Source organism: Malaya genurostris, chromosome 2, assembly GCF_030247185.1.
Source record: "Malaya genurostris strain Urasoe2022 chromosome 2, Malgen_1.1, whole genome shotgun sequence".
NCBI classification, from domain to species: Eukaryota; Metazoa; Arthropoda; class Insecta; order Diptera; family Culicidae; genus Malaya; species Malaya genurostris.
The window spans coordinates 212,533,068-212,550,860 of NC_080571.1; the positions used below are offsets into that span (position 1 = coordinate 212,533,068).

The 17,793-nt window shown below is 37.9% G+C and overlaps 1 protein-coding gene across 4 annotated transcripts in view; it reads right to left on the reverse strand.

Moving 5' to 3' along the window:
• The window catches only part of LOC131427429 (acetylcholinesterase), a 217,780-nt gene that overhangs the window by 5,114 nt on the left and 194,873 nt on the right, over window positions 1-17,793 (reverse strand). For 3 of the 4 annotated variants that reach the window (XM_058590607.1, XM_058590606.1, XM_058590609.1), the window contains exons 2-6: window positions 16,021-16,798; window positions 15,917-15,940; window positions 6,979-7,114; window positions 5,875-6,306; window positions 28-954 (exon numbers count right to left, since the gene is read on the reverse strand). In XM_058590607.1, coding sequence (XP_058446590.1) covers window positions 28-954; window positions 5,875-6,306; window positions 6,979-7,114; window positions 15,917-15,940; window positions 16,021-16,271 — 1,770 coding nt within the window. In that variant the 5' untranslated portion in view covers window positions 16,272-16,798. The remainder of the gene's footprint in view (window positions 1-27; window positions 955-5,874; window positions 6,307-6,978; window positions 7,115-15,916; window positions 15,941-16,020; window positions 16,799-17,793) is intronic. The other variant, XM_058590608.1, reaches the window with a different exon arrangement.

Here is a 17,793-nt window from a genome sequence, read left to right on the forward strand (position 1 = left end):
GTAAATACTACAAATTGCATAGCTTACATTGATATACTGCTCTCGGATGAAGGTCGTATTTTTGGGATCGGGCCAATGAGTGTACATGTATTTGACGGCTTCGTACGTTCCATTTAAGTTGAGCGTATAATTATATCGGTAAACTAATTCCCAAACTTTCTGCTTAAAGAACTTTTCGTCTATTTCATAATACGGTGCGAGAGTTTCATTTTGAGTTATTACAAATGCTGCCTCTTGCTGCGTAACTCCACTCATATAGTGAAGTCCTCTGTTGAAGTGGCCTTTCCGGATTAGTTCCTCTGGGGTTTCCGACAGAAAATGCCAGTCACGTTCTCTCCATCCTTCATACCATTCATCACCCGGATAAGTAAAGTTTATGTCCAGCACCGGTCCCCAGGGAAATAATCCAACATGAGGTGCAAACTCGGCATTACCCAGTTCATAGAAGCTTCTGCCTTGCCGCATACAGTTCACCAATTTCCACGAAGTCTCTATCGAACAACCAACCATCTGACCAAACACTCTGCTCGTATTTTGTGCGCGGTATTTATCTACGATTAACGCCCAATCAGCTACTGCCGATCCTGACTGTGCTATCACCCTGGTTACGATGTCCTTCGTCTGGGGAGCCACCATCAACAGGCCGGCTGATGCAGCCCCGGCTCCTGGTCCAAAGAGTGTTATCGAGTCGCGATCTCCGTTGAACGATTCGATATTATCGTACACCCAACGAACGGCCATGATCTGGTCCAAAATGCCATAGTTTCCTGGGGAGTTTTCGTCTCCGGTTGAGAGGAAACCAAGCGCACCCAACCGATAGTTAAACGTTACCACTACCACTTCGTAGAAAGCGGCCAGCATGTGACCCGGGAAGGTGTTGGATGCCCCACGGACGAATTCGCCGCCGTGGATGTAGACCATTACCGGATATTTTTGAGCGACACCCGATTGAGTCTGCAAAGGACGGTAAAAATTTTTTACGATTAGTGATTTATGAATATTTTTTTCAAGTTTACCAGGTTTAAGGTCAGTAGTTGAGATAGATTAGTGTTCACCGATTATTTGATATACAATCAACGGATTACTATAAAATTTGTGCCAAAATATTGTCAAACTATTCTGGGTAGGATGGCCATTGTTCCGAAATGAAGTCACTGGTCATTACAGTACAAATCTTATAACTCACAATAGATAAAAACCTGTTTGGAATCACCACACACACGTGGAACGTTTGGCTCCTTGAAAGTACAGAACAAGTTCTGAGCGAACCTTCTCGCTGCATACAAACTGAATAGTGTATTCCCTGGGCTGCTTAGAAGTGAGTGAAAATAACTACTTAAAAATGGACATTTTAAAATGTTATTCACAAACTTTGTAAGCTTAAAGGTCGACCCGCACCAGGCCAATCCGACCTATCCGCACCGACTTTTTTTTATACTTCTGAGGCTGTGTGAATGTGCAGCTCAGCCGACGACACGACCTGCCACTCGTCTATCAAAACTGTATCGTAAATTTAACTACCCCTCAGTAACTGGAAATGTCAAATCGAAAACGCTAGTGAATTTTTTTAAACTGGCATCACAAGTTGATATATTTATTGATTTTGAATAACAGTCACCATAACCATGGTTACTGCATATCGAAGGCAAGATGAATGTAAACAAAATAAATTTCAGATCGGTTATTATATTACGGAACATTTTAATGGATTTACCTGCCTCGAGCGTAATGTAAAAATTGAAGAGTATGAGTTATGTCTTTTATAAAGCCAAGTTCAAAATTCAGGTCTTAGGGACATTGGGATGCATAATTCACTGCTGACTTGAAACCGTTGTGTGATAACAGCTCAGCGCAAACCAACGAGGAAGACATGGAAATGACCGACAACGAGCTGAGCGAGGCTAGTGCTCTGCGGTACCTGCATAACGTACGGTAAAATGATTTCTTTGTGGAATTCCACTAGTAATCCTCGAATAGTGGCCAACAAGGTGAAATACTGTTTCCACTGCTGCGCAATCAATCGACACAAAACAATTTTGACACCGGCATATTACACCGAATCCTACTGCCCAGAAAAGCTAGCAGTTGAAGTGTACGGATGAATCGCTGGAAGCAGATCATTGTCCTCGTTCGTTGGTTTCATCCATAGTTTCGATTAAATTCCGAAAATCGAGTTCATTTAAATGCATTTCTGGTTAATTTGGACAAAGTTTAACACTAATAGAACTATTCCACCGCTTTCAAAACATGTTTATTTGTTTTGGGGTTCCTTGGTAACTTGTCCATAGCAACTTAAACAGTGTTGCTCGAGAAGATTATTTTTATCATTTACAAGGGGTCGCTAGATTTGTGGTAACTGGCGGTGAATCGTTAGCGAACAGCTTTAATGAAGATTTTTCTTCGGAGTGCCTGGTCGTGTCGTCGGCTCAGCCATAACTGAAGCAGGAAAAGAATCTCGTTTCCGGATAGGAATAAATCATTCCCTTTCATGAGGATTTCTGGTTACTTGGATCCGATGCTTTCGTAACCGGAATTAGAGTACCTACATGACGGAGGTATGACTGTTTGAAATTTTCGAGAAATTTTTCAGAACGAAACTACGCGATTGGAGTCCGATCTAGAGCGACCCCAGGTTGCTAAAACAAACATCTCCTAAGTTAGTTAGTTACTTAGATAGTTGTTTATTCTAGCCCTGTTTTAACCTATCGGTCATTCACCGGGGGATCTCATAAGTTGTTTGAGCGACATTTTTAATATGAGGAATTGGAGCCCCGTTGGACTAGTTTTACTGGAGAATTTCCGAAGTTTTTACCACTATTTTTTTAAACTAACACTACATACCTGTACAATACTTCACCTTCACATAGAATAACAACCAATTTTTTTTCTTTATGAAGGTAACACCTAATTTTGACACTATTTTGTAAGAGAAAAAAACAACAACAAACCGTTCCAGCAAACTGAACGATTATTTCGTGCAGTATGCCGTGCAACACACGCTCAACGACCAACAAACTGTAATCGCATGCTGAGTGGGCGTTCAGTCAAATCACTAACGCTCAGCACTGTTTACATATTTTTCCGTGTTGATTTACTTATTACTGAACATCGTTGAAATTTTTACTGAATAGCTAAGATGCGATGACGTTTCAATGTTTACAAAATACGCCAGCAAAGCAAAGTTATCGTGTGAATTACCGACAACTGGGTAATGTTTTACCGAAGTTGGTAAAATGAAATAACTTTACATTATTCTTTGTAAAAATTAAATTTTACATATAAAAAATAATACCGAACAACAAAATTTGAGTTTGGTGTGTAAAATATACATTATACATTTTGTATGTTTATACGGAAATAAAACGAAATCTTGGTCCCCAATTGAATGTTTACAATATAAAAATACTTTGTTGTTGTCTTCATTTAGTTTCAATTACATAAGGCTCAGTAATTCATAAATTTCACTTCGTAAAGATTATGCCGAACAGACAGCAATTTTTGACTGACAATTTCGATAATAACTGACGTTTGTCAAATTCAATATTGAGAGATTCCGCAATCTTATCCTTTGCCAAGATGATTATAGAGTACTCGGCGGTGCAAATTTATCAAGATTCAGCGAAAAAAAGTGTATATGGGATCGTAAGAACTTTCGAGAAAATCTAGTGTCATTATTTATCATATATACAGACATTTTGAGATCTCGACGAGCGGAATCTAATGTTATTCAATCTTGCGGAAAAGTTTTCGGTCGAAAAGTCAAATTGAAAAAAGTTGTGTAAACGTCGACCAATAAAAAAATACAAATTTATAGATCAACGAATGGCTAAATTGCCAATTTCTTCATACAAAAGCTGAGCCAATTCATCACAAAACCTATGTTCATGTGTTCCACATTTTTGAATGAAGACCTAGTCCGTAGCAAGCATTTATTGAAAATGTTGAAACAAACCGCTCGTTTCATTCATCCCGTTTTCCTTTTATAGATTTAACTGCCCACTGACCGCCCATCAATTATCCGTTCAAATGTTATCAGCCACTTAAGATGCAGTAGCCTCCACCATTGGGTGGTATGAACCACTTTGGGTATCAATGACTCACGTGATTTGCTTATTACCATTAAGACTTCTGTTGCTTCCACAGTTTAATGATTTTTGTTGAAGTACTTGATGATAGACTTATCATATGGAGTTCCTTTAACCTGTATTTTCTCTTTCCATTGAGCTAACGCCACATTTCGTAAGTGTTAGTAACCTATGACCATAGGAATATTTCATTAGCTGCCCATTAAGATCGAATTCTATTATTTTTAGCTAAAGTCAGAAAAATCATAATGTTACAGTACTCTTCTAATTTGTCCGACCAAGTACCTTAGGGAGTGAACTGAAACTCGCTGATGATTCTCCTTAAACTTTTGGCAGATTCTTTCTAAATAAAAGAAAACCTTTTACTTGAAACTGTTGCGTGAAGTTCGGGTATTATTCCTCGCTCCTCCCAGTGTCAAAACTAAGTGAAAGTAATAATAAAAAGACACTAAATTGTATTGGATGACTGGAAAGAGAAAGTACATGAGCTTACCATATTTGGGCAAGATTCTGCAGACGAGAAATTTATCATGCCGCTGGATGCCGCACATACTTATTTAGGACTAAAAAGACGAATGCAAGCGCACTTCGAATACATATTTGGCTTAATCCATTATTATACCCTAGAGAACAGAATGACTACCCGACAATAGACTGAAGTCAGGACCAGTTCTTCCAAGCGGCACGAGTGCCTCAAAGGAGGCCTAATGGGTCGGAAAGATCATGATGCCGGTTTTATGGGATTGTCATAGTATGCTTCTGGAGAACAACCTCAATGCATTATTATCGTGCATTGATGGAGCGATTGCAGACCGAACTAGCTGTGAAAGGGCCTAACATGAAGCACATGAGCATGGCTACCATAATTTAAATCAACGGTTTAGCTTACCTGCTCCCGAATCATCTTTGAGAAATCGATGTGAATTTAAGATCGCTACTTCCGGAATCGTTTTGGAATTTAAGATCGCTACTTCCGGAACCTGATACTGGAACCTATATAGCAAGTTTGTATTGCCATCAACTAATATGACCTACAAATTTAGAAGATGTTTTCCGTTCTCCACGAATCGAAGTAAGGGAGCTATCTTGAATCACTTCTGAAAATCTATCACAAGTCTTGTTGATTTTTGTGCTCTAGAAACAGACATTTAGAAGGTCTTTGACATGTGCGACCGAAATGGTATGACAGTAAACGTTAAGAAATGTAATATAATAACCTTCTCTCGGTCACAGTCACAAATTTTATTTAAATACTTAATAATGTCAGTTCCAATGGAGTTCAATGAAATCCTGGGTATGGGCCTGGTTCGGGTAGAAGTATTTACTTGCAAACCTGCTACGAAATGGACAAAAACGCGATTCATTCTCAATTGGAATACAAAATCGTACGAGTATTCTCCAGGGTAAAAGGAACCCCGGTTCGCGATTTGGTTGAAAAGTAGAATACTTAAAAGTTCAATGTTCAACGAGACAAAGACAGCATCGTACGACACTGTTTTTGTTAAAAGCTAGTACACGCCAAATTTTCTTTTTTGGCGTGCAAAAACCATTTTTATACCGCGGACCCACACGGGCCGAAGAATGCGGCCAACATAGATAATTACCAACGCCATTCTTTTGTTAAATTTTTTCTGTGTTACAATTGTCAAAAACTACTTAAAACTTCAGGCAAAAGTTGCTGTTTCCAATGGAATGTAACCAGTTTTGAACAAAAACGTTTTCCATTTAACAAAAAAGTGCTAGAAAATTACTGCTAGACCCAACATGTAACAATGTTATCGATACTTACATTGGGAGAGAACACATTTAGGTAAAGACAGTCTTCATCCATGTCACGAATGCCCTTGGTAGCTCCAGTGTATTGTACCGGTTGTGGACAAGCTGGCCCATAGTCAACGGCTTGCAGTAACTGCCAGCCTCTATGCTGACGCGGAGGTTTAAATCTTCCTTCAAACGTTGGCGGCAGTGCGTAGGGAATTCCCAGGAATGTCGAACAGGTACCCATAATCCGGTCGACCGGACTGTGCCACGGTCGGTAGAATGATTTCGGATCCGGATTGTCGTAGAGATGTACCTTAAAACCTTGCACCTGTCCGTAGTTGGTAGTCACAAACACATCGCGATCCAGCTGCAATGAGTCACGGCGCAGTTTTCCCTGCAGATCTTCCCGCCAACCGCCGAGTACACCCGGGAACGGCGTCTGCACGTTGTTTGGATTGGTCTGCAAATGAGGAAACATTTATACGTGTCATGAAAAGAGTCAGTCGACAAAACATGTGAATTAATCGGAATGCAAACAACTGCTCGTGATTACGGAATGAAATGAATAAACTTTGCAAATGGTAGAATGGTTGGTGGTACGTGACTGTGGTGCTCGAGATACCGTTGATAAAATCGAGAGTACCGCCCGTTGGGAAATGCGTGACGAGATGCGATAAGAAAAGAGAGCATTGTAATCTCAGCTGAGAAGGTTTTGCTTACGGCCAGATTGAGATCGAAAGTATAATGCTAATGTTCGTATGGTATATTCATTAAGTCATTCGATGCGTTAATGCATGAGTACTCACTAAACGATGTAAACTGAATGCTCTGGCGAAGGTAACGTGAGCATAAAAGTACCGCGAATGAGTTCAACGTTTTTACCGCTTATGTACGAGCACAGTTTTTTTCTTGTGAGTCTTGTTTCGACTTGTTGATGGTTATAATGGAAGATGAATGCGAAGAGTAAATTATTTACAGATTGTAAATTATGTGAAGTACGTTTCAAACCAGGCGTTTCGCATAACATGCTTAAGCGATTCGGATTTGCAGTTAGAACAATGCGTTCGTTCATGTTCTTTACTTAGGCTTCTGCTGATATAGGTCAGTATGGTGTCTGTTGTACACTACTTACCGGGTCGAACTTGAACCGATCTTCCCCGAGACCGGTGTTTTGCGGATATTGACCTGGCAGATTCTGGCCAGGGTATAGTTGACCATATCCATTCGGTTGATAGTAACCGTACCGGCGGTTGTTGTAGGTGTATGTTCTGAAAAAAAAACTTTCGATTATTAGGGATTCTGAGATGTCTTCACGACGATTAAAGCGATATTTCATGGTTAGTTTCAATGATTTTTAAAGTTATGTAATAGTGTTTTATGTTTGAATATGAGATAATTATCTTAACTTGTAAGAGTTTATATAGAAGATCTATAATAGACAATAGAAGATTTATAATAGGACTGAAACTGGAACAAACGTATCCCCAGCAAGCCGTTCTAGTTTTATTTATTCGAGCAGTTCTTCTGTCAAATTTAAAGCTGGCATACGATGCCGTTCTATTTTTTCTATATTTAAAAAACCAGTTTTTCTTGTTTCAAAATCCAGATTTAAATTTTAAAACTGACATAAATTATACATCTAGAACTAGAACACTACTGAATATGCCCCAAGTGTTGTAAAATGTGCGATTAATAATAAAATCACATCACATTATATTAGTAAACTTGCTTATCACTCGTGGCGAATTAGTGAAATTGCAAGGTTAAGAGTTGTTTCGAGTCGCGAAGTTACCAGTTTTTATCACAGATATCCCTCATGTCAAGCCTTGATAACCCAAGTAGCAAATCGCAGCTAGTTTGAAATACTAGATCAGGGTCTAAATCAACTAGTTTTAAAATACTAAATCAGTGTTACGGTTAATCAAAATCGCAAATAAGTTATGTTTTTGCATTTCTCATATAAAAGGTTTATGCAATCATTGAATTATCAATTAGTAAAACTTGTCCGGAGGGAATTCCTGGATTTCGTCTGGATCCGAAAGTCTAGGGTAAAGTGTGTTAAAAATGGTATACCATCACTTAAAGCAGTGAAACAAAATACAGTGGGGTCTCGTACAAAGCGGATTCGGTTTTGCCGGTATTCGTTGTTGCCGGATTCGTTATTGCCGGATAACCGCGATAAACGGGACCCAGAGCATATGGGATTTCGACTGATTGGGGCTGTGAACGATTATCTCGCTTCGGTCGACAGATAGAGCTATACAATCTTCGGCAAACTTGTTGTAGATACTTAGACCAACAATTTAGTGTAGTTTGACAGACAATTAGTTAAGAACTGCTCCGCTAGGGGCGCTTCGAAAAATGCATGATATAAATCATTCGCTTAATACAGACAAAACGATTTGTAACTCACAAATTATAGTATTTTGAAGAATGCGGGAATTCGGGAGTTTGTCAAACAGCAAAAGTATTAACTCGGACTTACTCCATCAGATGTAGCTAGTGTGCTTGAATACAAATATTAATTATCAGAATTTTGTTCTTATAAAAAGAACTTAAGGATATAGAGTGGTTTTGTTTGTTGGAAAGTTGTTAGGAATGAATTATGAAAACTATGTTAGTTTAGAACCTTCCCACAGAATGGCGCTATTGTGATCACATAAAATTTATTATGTTATATCTCTAAAACCTGATGATATAGATTGGCGGTGTTTTCGGAAAGAAAGTAAAGGAGGTAAAAACAGATTAAATAGTGTGAACAGTTGTAAAATTTTTTCTCACTTGGTGACGTTGGTGTGCAATTCTGGGTTGGCAATTCCTGTAATCTTGATTTTGTTGATTTATTAAGATCGTTTTTTCGAGGGTTTACAAACTGGTTAGAAGATTGATAAAAGCTTGTGTGTGATAATTTAAGAGCAGTGTATCTTCATCAACATTGCTTGGTTTATCAAAAAGTATTCGATAATGTGAACAGTAGTTTAGTATTCGAAAAAAAGGTTTGCGCTATTGTGATCATGATGACTAAGAAATCTATTTTTTGGGAAAATTATATTTGTTTGTTTCGTGATTTATATTAGTTGACGGTAGAGATTTCTTATACAATGCTTGTATAGGAATTCATAGCTGTCTGGTCGTGAACAGACTTGATGAGAAATATGATTACTTTTATGGGATTTCTCAAGTTTCGAAATATGCGGTTTCTATATAGTTTTCTGAATTTTTCGGTTTGTTAAAATAGCTGTTATTTCGGAGGATTCGCAAAATGATGCGAACTCATGTGCTTCCCTAAGTCATAAAATGATTCTGTGTCATGCGATTCTCTAACAAATCTACTAAGCATACATCCTACGCGACGCTATCGTAACTGTGTTAGTGTGTTTCTGAAGAATTACTGTCTCGCATACATACTACTATATACTAGTTGAGTCGCGTTGAAAGCTAGAATATAAAAACAACTACAGTGCAACAGAGAGAACGATCATAGATTCTTTCTTTCGTTTTATTTGGTTGTGTTAGAGACGTGAATATGTAATTTTTTCCTATATATAAGTTGTAGCTAACTTTCTGAGCATCCAGTAGAAATTAAGCAGATAGGGCATTTTGGGCGCGTGTAAAAAAACCTGGAACGAAAAAAAACGGTCTGCTACAAAATGTTTGATTCAATTTACGAACTTCACAAAATTCGTGGGTGTAAAATTTATTAAGATTCGTTGAAAAACAGTTGAGCTATGACAGATCGAAGTAACCGTTCCAACTTTTTTTCAGGCTTGATATTTGGAGTGTTAATAATGTACCAAATCACGTGCTTTAAAAAATTTTCAGAGTTCGAATCCCCCAGTAGCCGGAGCAATAAAAAAAGCTGGATGACTCGAGAAATTTCCAAAGATTGAATGAAAAACTGTTTCATTCCCGAGTTAGAATAATTTTGCTTAAATCGCAACATCGGAATTACTTTGATTGCATTCAATCAGTTTTAGTTCAAATTAAGTCATCAACGTTGAAAAATTGCTGGAAAAAACTACTTCCATCTTTTTTTAGCCTGGTACACAAATCGATTATATTGAGAACGAAAGAATAATTTCTGAAATTAAGGATTTCGGTGAAAAGATGGGTGCTGAACATCTTTCTCGTGAGGAAATTGATGACATCATCGCTGATAAATTGATTACGGCAATGGTACTGTCTTTTTGGCTCTTTATTGTTAACTTGACATCCACCGCGTCGAAGCCATTCAGAATAAACTTCTTCGGTTTGCTTTTCGTAGTTTCCCTTGCAGTGATCCCTGCAAACTTTTCGATTTTTGCTTCTTATCAGTTCACCAAAATATGTCTTTGGTCGTTTACGTAGCAGCTTTTGTTACAATCTCGAATTGGTTATCCGCACTTGTTACAAAAACTGAATTTATAGATTTACTGCCTGATGAAGAGTGTGACTATGAAATTTTCGCTCCATTGGGCTTTTCCCTGTTCAATAAAAAAGGTTTAATTCAACTAAAAAATAAAATCGAACTATATGAGCAATATATGTCACATTTTATACACTTGACATTATGTAATTGTATAAATAATCAAAACATTAAGTATGAAATTCTAGTTTTCACACTATCGAATTCCTCACATTTCAGATGTCGATAGCTTATTCATTTTAATACTTTAGTAACTTACTTACTAAAAACAGTTCAAAATCTGTCTCTCCTTCATCAACTTATTCAAAAACTGATCGATAAGATCACTCTCATAAACAAGTATGGTATTCAGTTACAGAACATCACATTGTAGATACAATAAGAGCTGTTTCATCAATCGTTCAATAGGTATTGGAACCTTGAAACACCTTCTCGAAGAAACCATCTTAATAAGTCAACATGATTTTGAGTTGCAGGAATTTCGAACGTTGAATGGCACACAAGAGTCAGCCATGCGAGAAATTTCAATTACTGTTTACACAATTTGATCTGTTTTGACCTCCGGAACATTCTTTCCGAAAACGCCGACACCACCGAAAGTAAAATATTTGCGATATTTCATGTTCAAACTGTTTTTCTATTGTGAACATATGAATTATTTCATGCTCTTTTCAAAGCGCCCCTGGCGGTGCAGTTCTCAACAAATTGTCGGTCAAAATACACTAAATTGTTGGTCCAAGTATCTACAACAAGTTTGCCGAAGATTGTATAGCTCTATCTGTCGACCGAAGCGAGATAATCGTTCACAGCCCCAATCAGTCGAAATCCCATATGCTCTGGGTCCCGTTTATCGCGGATTCGTTTTTCACGCCCCCGGTGTACCGCGTTATACGAGACCCCTCTGTACGCAAAAAAAAATCCAAACTACCAACCGATCTCGGCTATCCTAGTTCCCGGCTTCCAATTCCGGAAGCACCGGAAATAGTGGCCATATGTTCGCAAATGGATCTCACTCACTTTCCTCAGCGATGGTTTGGCCGATTTTCACAAATTTAGGTTCAAATGAATCCAGCTTCTTATTCCGGAATTCCAGTTATATGGCGAGGTGTGTAAAAAATTTTGTACCATTACTTAAGCGGGCGAAATTAAATTCATAAAAAATCTCTAAACTGGCTTCAAAACTACGCTTATCAGTTGCCATTATCAGTAGACGGTCAAACAAATCGATTCCGGCTTTTCTTTCGAAAATCGAAGAAAATTATTTTGAAGAATACCACAATATTATGAACGGTGATTTTTTTTTGTAGGCATCTTTTTGGCAACACTGTTTTGACAGATCGCGCGTGAATTGTGTCTTGTGTCATTGTCACACTTGATCTGTTTGGCCTATAAATTTTTCATTAATTTACTTACGAACGAGCAACGCTTTCAAATTATTGAATTTTACTATAAAAATTCATGCTCGGTTAACAGATAAAGCGATCTACTTTTTTTTAGAGAAATTGAGTTTAGCGACAAAGCTCATTGCTGGATACGTGAACGAGCAAAATTTCCGTATTGGGGATGAAGATCAGCCAGAAGCATTGCATTGGCTACAAATGCATCCCAAAAAAGTCACTTCTTCAAAGGTGACGATGGGAGGAACGTTACTGTGAATGGCGAGCGCTACCGTGTGATGATTGACGATTTGTTTTAGACCGAAATGGAAGAATTGGATATGCCTGATATGTGGTTTCAAAAAGACGGTGCCACATCCCACACGGCACGCGAAACAATGACCAAATTAAGAGAAGCCTTTGGTGAACATTTTTATCTCACGTTTGGGGCCCATCAATTGGACTATTTCTTGTGGGCCATGTTAAGGCTTATCTCTACAAGGGTAAATTAGTAATTGTTGACGCACAGGAAGCCAATATTGAAGCATTTATTCGTGAAATATCGGGCGATATGTTGGAGAAAGTGTGCCAAAATTGGACGCCATTTCGCCGAAATTGTCATTTACCGGATTCTTCAATAGTCTTCATATCGTGATTGGAATCGATTTGAAATAAAGACAAATGAAAAATGTTTACTTCCGTTTTGTTGAACTACAATCGTACTTCTGAAATAATCCAGAAAAACTTGAATGATTTTTTTATACTCTTTCTTATTTTTTTCATAATCTTCAGAACAGAATTCCCAAGAAAACTTGTTGACTTTATTAGAGTATCTACCAGGCAATTGTTTGCGATATTTCCCGATAAATGAGTGCAAATGAAAAATATCGGCATCTCACCCTGAATTCTTTGCGGCATTAATACCGACCATATTAATTTTTTCCAGATTCTCACAAACATAATCAACAACGCATGGATTCGTAAACAACAACACCGGGGAATACAACTATTTCCAAAAACAGCACTGAAAATTTAATTACCTCCGAAACGTGATCGAGAGTAAATAGTTATTAATTATCGTTTTTTGACTGAGCAGTTATTACATACGTTTTCTTTTGCGTGATGAATTACACACTCACACATACACTTGCACCAATGTATCGAATTGATATACGAGATCTCGAAAGAATACCATCTCATCCGGATTTATCCTAACTCAAATTTTCTTCCCAGATGTCACATCGAACTTTTTGAAACAAGTGGTAATGACTAAGCATGGCTGCTCCCTTCATTTGCAATCGCAAAAATTATATTTTGTTTTAATACACGTGAATGTATTCTTATACAGTTAATGCTGTTGATGCTAAAAGAATAACATTCTGAGAGCTAGCGGAAACCAAAGAATAAATTCTAGTACAAATTTAGAACTCCGTCGAATGAAAAATCATGAAAATATACCTTGCTTAATCACTTTGTTCGAGTTATTTCATAGAAATAACATCACATGCTGTTTTGACTCACCTTAATAGATTTCTGTACACATTTAGGTCATATGATGTATATAAAAGGTATAGATTATTTATGAATAACATAATTACAGAATGATCAGCACCAGAGCCAAGTTCAACAAATGATCATGTAGGGTAACGGAAACAAATGATCATGTGGCCACTAATAAAACATATCAAAATCGGTTATGTGCCCTAGCACACAATTTGGCTAACCCCTGAATGACCAAACCTGCATCGGCCAGAAAAAGTCGAAAACAAGTTTTCGTTCGGCACGTCAGTATAGACATTGCATTTCGATACAAAGAAAACGAGTGTTCTGTAAGTAGCAGAAACTTTACGTCTGCTTAGCGGTTCGAATTGAACTGCCGAGTTTTGCATAAAGCAGTTCAATTTGAACTGCTTTCACTGATGAGTCAAAGACGAAACGTAAACATATCACTTATAAATGTTCTATGTTATAAAACTGAAGTACATCGATTCCCGGATTTTGAAGACTTTTCCATTCATAAACGTATTAGATACATATCAACAAAAAAACAGGGTAACGTTTTTTAAACAGTAGAAAGCCCAGTTTAAGAAGTTGTTTATCCCTATCGCACAAGTTTAAATGACTATATGTCCCCATGATTGTTTGCGTAATTTTTAGCGGTTCAAAACTGGTTTCGTATAATTGTTTTGATTGATTAGAATCTACGAATTAGATAAATGTTTTCACTTGAAGATACCACAAAGATGCTAGCACAATTCAGTATCTGTTAAATTTCAAATACTGTCAGGGCAGCATTAAAAATAAGTAGATCAAACACCCTGATTTTGAATAAGGCGTATTGATTTTTCGATCAATTCTGCTTGCGTTATTAGGAATAGATTTAAAAAAATAGCGAATATTTTCGCTTAGAAAAGTTTCTGGTATTCGAAAACGTCAATTGCGGAACTCGATATGGTATATGAAGATCTGATAAATTATGCACAACTCCTCTAATGAATATAAATACTACGAGTATTTTAACCTATGTTGGACATGAAAAAAATAACAATGTGGCTTCGAGAACCGGTGCAAAGAAACCGCATGATCACCAAACGAATGATATTCTGTAGAGATGGTAGAGCTTTCTCTGTTAAAAATATTTAGATTCAATTTCCTCTTTCAACTGTTGTGAAGAGATTGATGTAAATAAATGTAACTACGGTAACGGTAGCTGTTATTTTACAAACAACAGTTTTCAAGCTGAGTTGCCAGTTTCATACATTTTTCGAGTAATTTCGTATTGACATTACGAGTTACTGAGGGGTAGTTAAATTTGCGATACAGTTTTTAATAACGAGTGGCAGGTCGTGTCGTCGTATCTACTCTGTTGTTTTTAAAGTTTATATAAGTCCTAAAATAAAAATTTAACGAAGTAATCTTATTTCTTTTAGTTCAATTTGGAGTTACTCAAGATCAGGGGCGGCGAGATCCTTGAAATGAAATAAAGGGGGGGGGGGGGGTAAGTTTCTAGTAATCTGTTAGTTTACTTTTCAAGTAAAAGAAAAATTCAATAAACAACATGAAACCTATGTATAAAATGTAACTATTTAATTTACTTATACCGTTTACGTTTTTGAACCTACACGCGGGCGACTCTGACTCCGAATAAAACGAACACGTGGTACGCGCCCTAAACAACAACTCATACAAAAAAAGAAAAAAAAACAAACTCGCATGAATGTCGTGGTGCGACCTGAGAAAATTTTCAAAGCGAAACTACGCGATTGAAGTCCGATCTAGAGCTCATCTCAAAAGATATTTTGGGTGACTCTGGGCATAAATCAAATAAACATAGATTTCCCATTGTACGGAGACACTACCCGCACGGCCTTTTGGCTACCTGGGCTGCCATGGGCACCAGACGGCTACCAAAATTGTTTCAGTGACGGCTGTCAAATCCAATTTGGCAAAACATAGTCGCCTATATCTTAGTTAGCCGAGCGTTTTCATCTTTTCACCTTCGCTGAAAATGTCAAAGATTTCCAACGGTATGACAAACAGCTGGCAGTCACGTCTACCTTAGAAATCCTGGTGGATACGGTTGTATCGTTTAAGTTGTATGTCTGGTAACGCTGAGGCAGCTAGACACCAGAATGGCTGCCAGCCATATTGTGCCCGCTGGCAGTCGTTTGGCAGCCAAGCCAATGCGGGTAACAGCGCTTCTAATGAGAAACGGGTGTACTTTTTCCATTAGCTACTGTGGTTGCGTTAAATGTGCAGGTAACTTTGTACATGCATTTTAGGAGCATTTGCGCACCCATTCTATACCAGACGGCGCTTTTGGTGTCACGATTTGCTCAACTACAGTACTATTACACTGGGGAATCTAGATTTATTTTATTTATGCTCTAGGTCAGCTCTCGGACTGCTCTCATCAATAAACGAAAACGGTATTAGTGTTTCATAATTGAAAAGCTGTATGCAAAAGTCGGATTAGTGCAACATAGTTTGAAAAATTTAGCGAATAATTTTAGAATGCAGAAACCGGACATGAGCTTTGTATGGGTTTGAATGCAAAACCCAAATAAAACCATAAGAACTCACAGTTAAGTAAACCTCATGCATTGAATTGTACCGGGAAGAATTCGTAATATTTCGTACGAAATTATTTGAAATTGTACTCGTGATGTTCTGATAAAAGTTTTCAAATAAGTTAACCAAGAACATTCAAGGATGACGGAATGCAGTGCGCATTGTGCTCGAAGCAATGGGACGAATAAGCATGTGCAAACTACATCGTTTCCACTCACCCATAACTTGTACCGATTAAACTCCTTTAGTAGTATGCACCGGATGAAAAATATGTTCCTTATACGTAGTACTTTTCATGAAAAAAAAATTCTGCAGCACATACCTGTAGTCTGGGTCGCCGGGATTGGGCAAATGATAGCTATAGTCTCCTTCTCGCGAGTACCATCGCGGATCTCGCGTAGTATGATACTGTCCGCCCACACCGTAGGTGCTGTAGCACAACAGAAAAGCAGCGCAAATTAACAAACTCGATCCAAAGCTCAAATAAGCACACTTTCTTCGGACACTACGATAGGATGTGCCAGGAGCGATTTTCACTAAAACTAAACGACGTTCGTTTGAACCTACTGCCATAATTAAAACACTTCAAACTACTGGCAGTGGTGTTATGCATCAGGATACACTAAAATAACTCTACGAATAGACTTCGAAATGCACGACTGCTTCAGTTGGTGTACAGGAACCGATTATTTTCATTGCACCCAACACTCAAGACTCAGATGTGTTGATTGGTAACCTGTCTTCGAATGCGTTCTGATCAATTTTTCGCCTTTTTTCAAGGTTTATATTTTGAAACAATTGTACTAAACAGATTCACTACAACTAAAACCGATATTAACGACAGGCGATTGACTGCTACCGAACAGAAATTAGTCACCAACACAGCACACGACACAAGCAGCACAGGTGACGCGCCTCGCCTAAGTGCCACCTCGAGTTTCACAGTCACATTATACCGCACTGAACACTGACATATTGTAGAGAACTACGTCTGGATCGGTATGTGTGCTAATTGAGGTCCGCTTCTAGGTAATTGTTACTCATTCATGAAATGCATGCTGAAATTCTTCCGCCACTCGGCGTAGTGATCGATGAGTAATCTGAAATGGAAAACAAGTGGAACGGTCAGTTAGTTTGGATACTCAACATAAGCATAGTCAGGTGACATTGATTTTTTCCCCATACGGCGTATAAGCGCATTGTTGGTGAATCTAAATACACTGGACTAATACAGAATACAAGATAAAAGAAAAAAACTATGCAGTGGGTATGCAACCGATTTCTTCTTATCTATGATTGTCCAAAATTATAGTGATAGGTCAACCTTCAAACACCATATCAGTTACTTAAACTTGATACTTGATTCGATCAGCATAGCATAAGTAGTTCAGGGGCATTGGTTGTAGCTCTGATAGTAATGGAGAATGTTTATTGATACTACTGCTTGAAATAACTTCCTAGGCATCTTCCATAGATCCGTCATGCACCTGTTTCCTAGTGACTTATGTTGTTTACCTTGACAGCAGCAAAATACCTACCTTGAAAATGTAGGTTACTGGAGTTTGTAGCGCTTGTTTAATGTTTTGCAACAACAGGCTAGTCTTATGTTCCGTGTAACGGTATACCTGCATAAATGTAAATATTTAACCAGGAAGAATAAACGACCTGTCTTATGCCATGTCGAGAGACTCGAACGAGCAGACAGAAGCGAAACTGATGGTGACAACAAATTTAATGTACGTCTCAGTTAAAGATTTAAACTGATTCGAACGCAATTCTCAGGAGGTTATATGAAACGGAGGCGAAAATTATTACGACAGCGTTGTTCTATCATTCTCTAATGGATTCCATGTGGACTTGGGTAAGCAATCTTATCTGAGAGATATAATAATGCATGCAGCGATCTATCCAGTGATGGTAAGAATGCGACGGAACAAAAAAAAATACCACATTAGCAAAATGAAAAAAATATCCAACTCTGCCATTTTCATCCTCACGAGTTTGAATCAACATAAAGACAAGAAATTGACCTAGCCAAATCAGATGCATTGTGCTAAACGCACTTTCACACACACCATCGATACAAAGGTTTTTT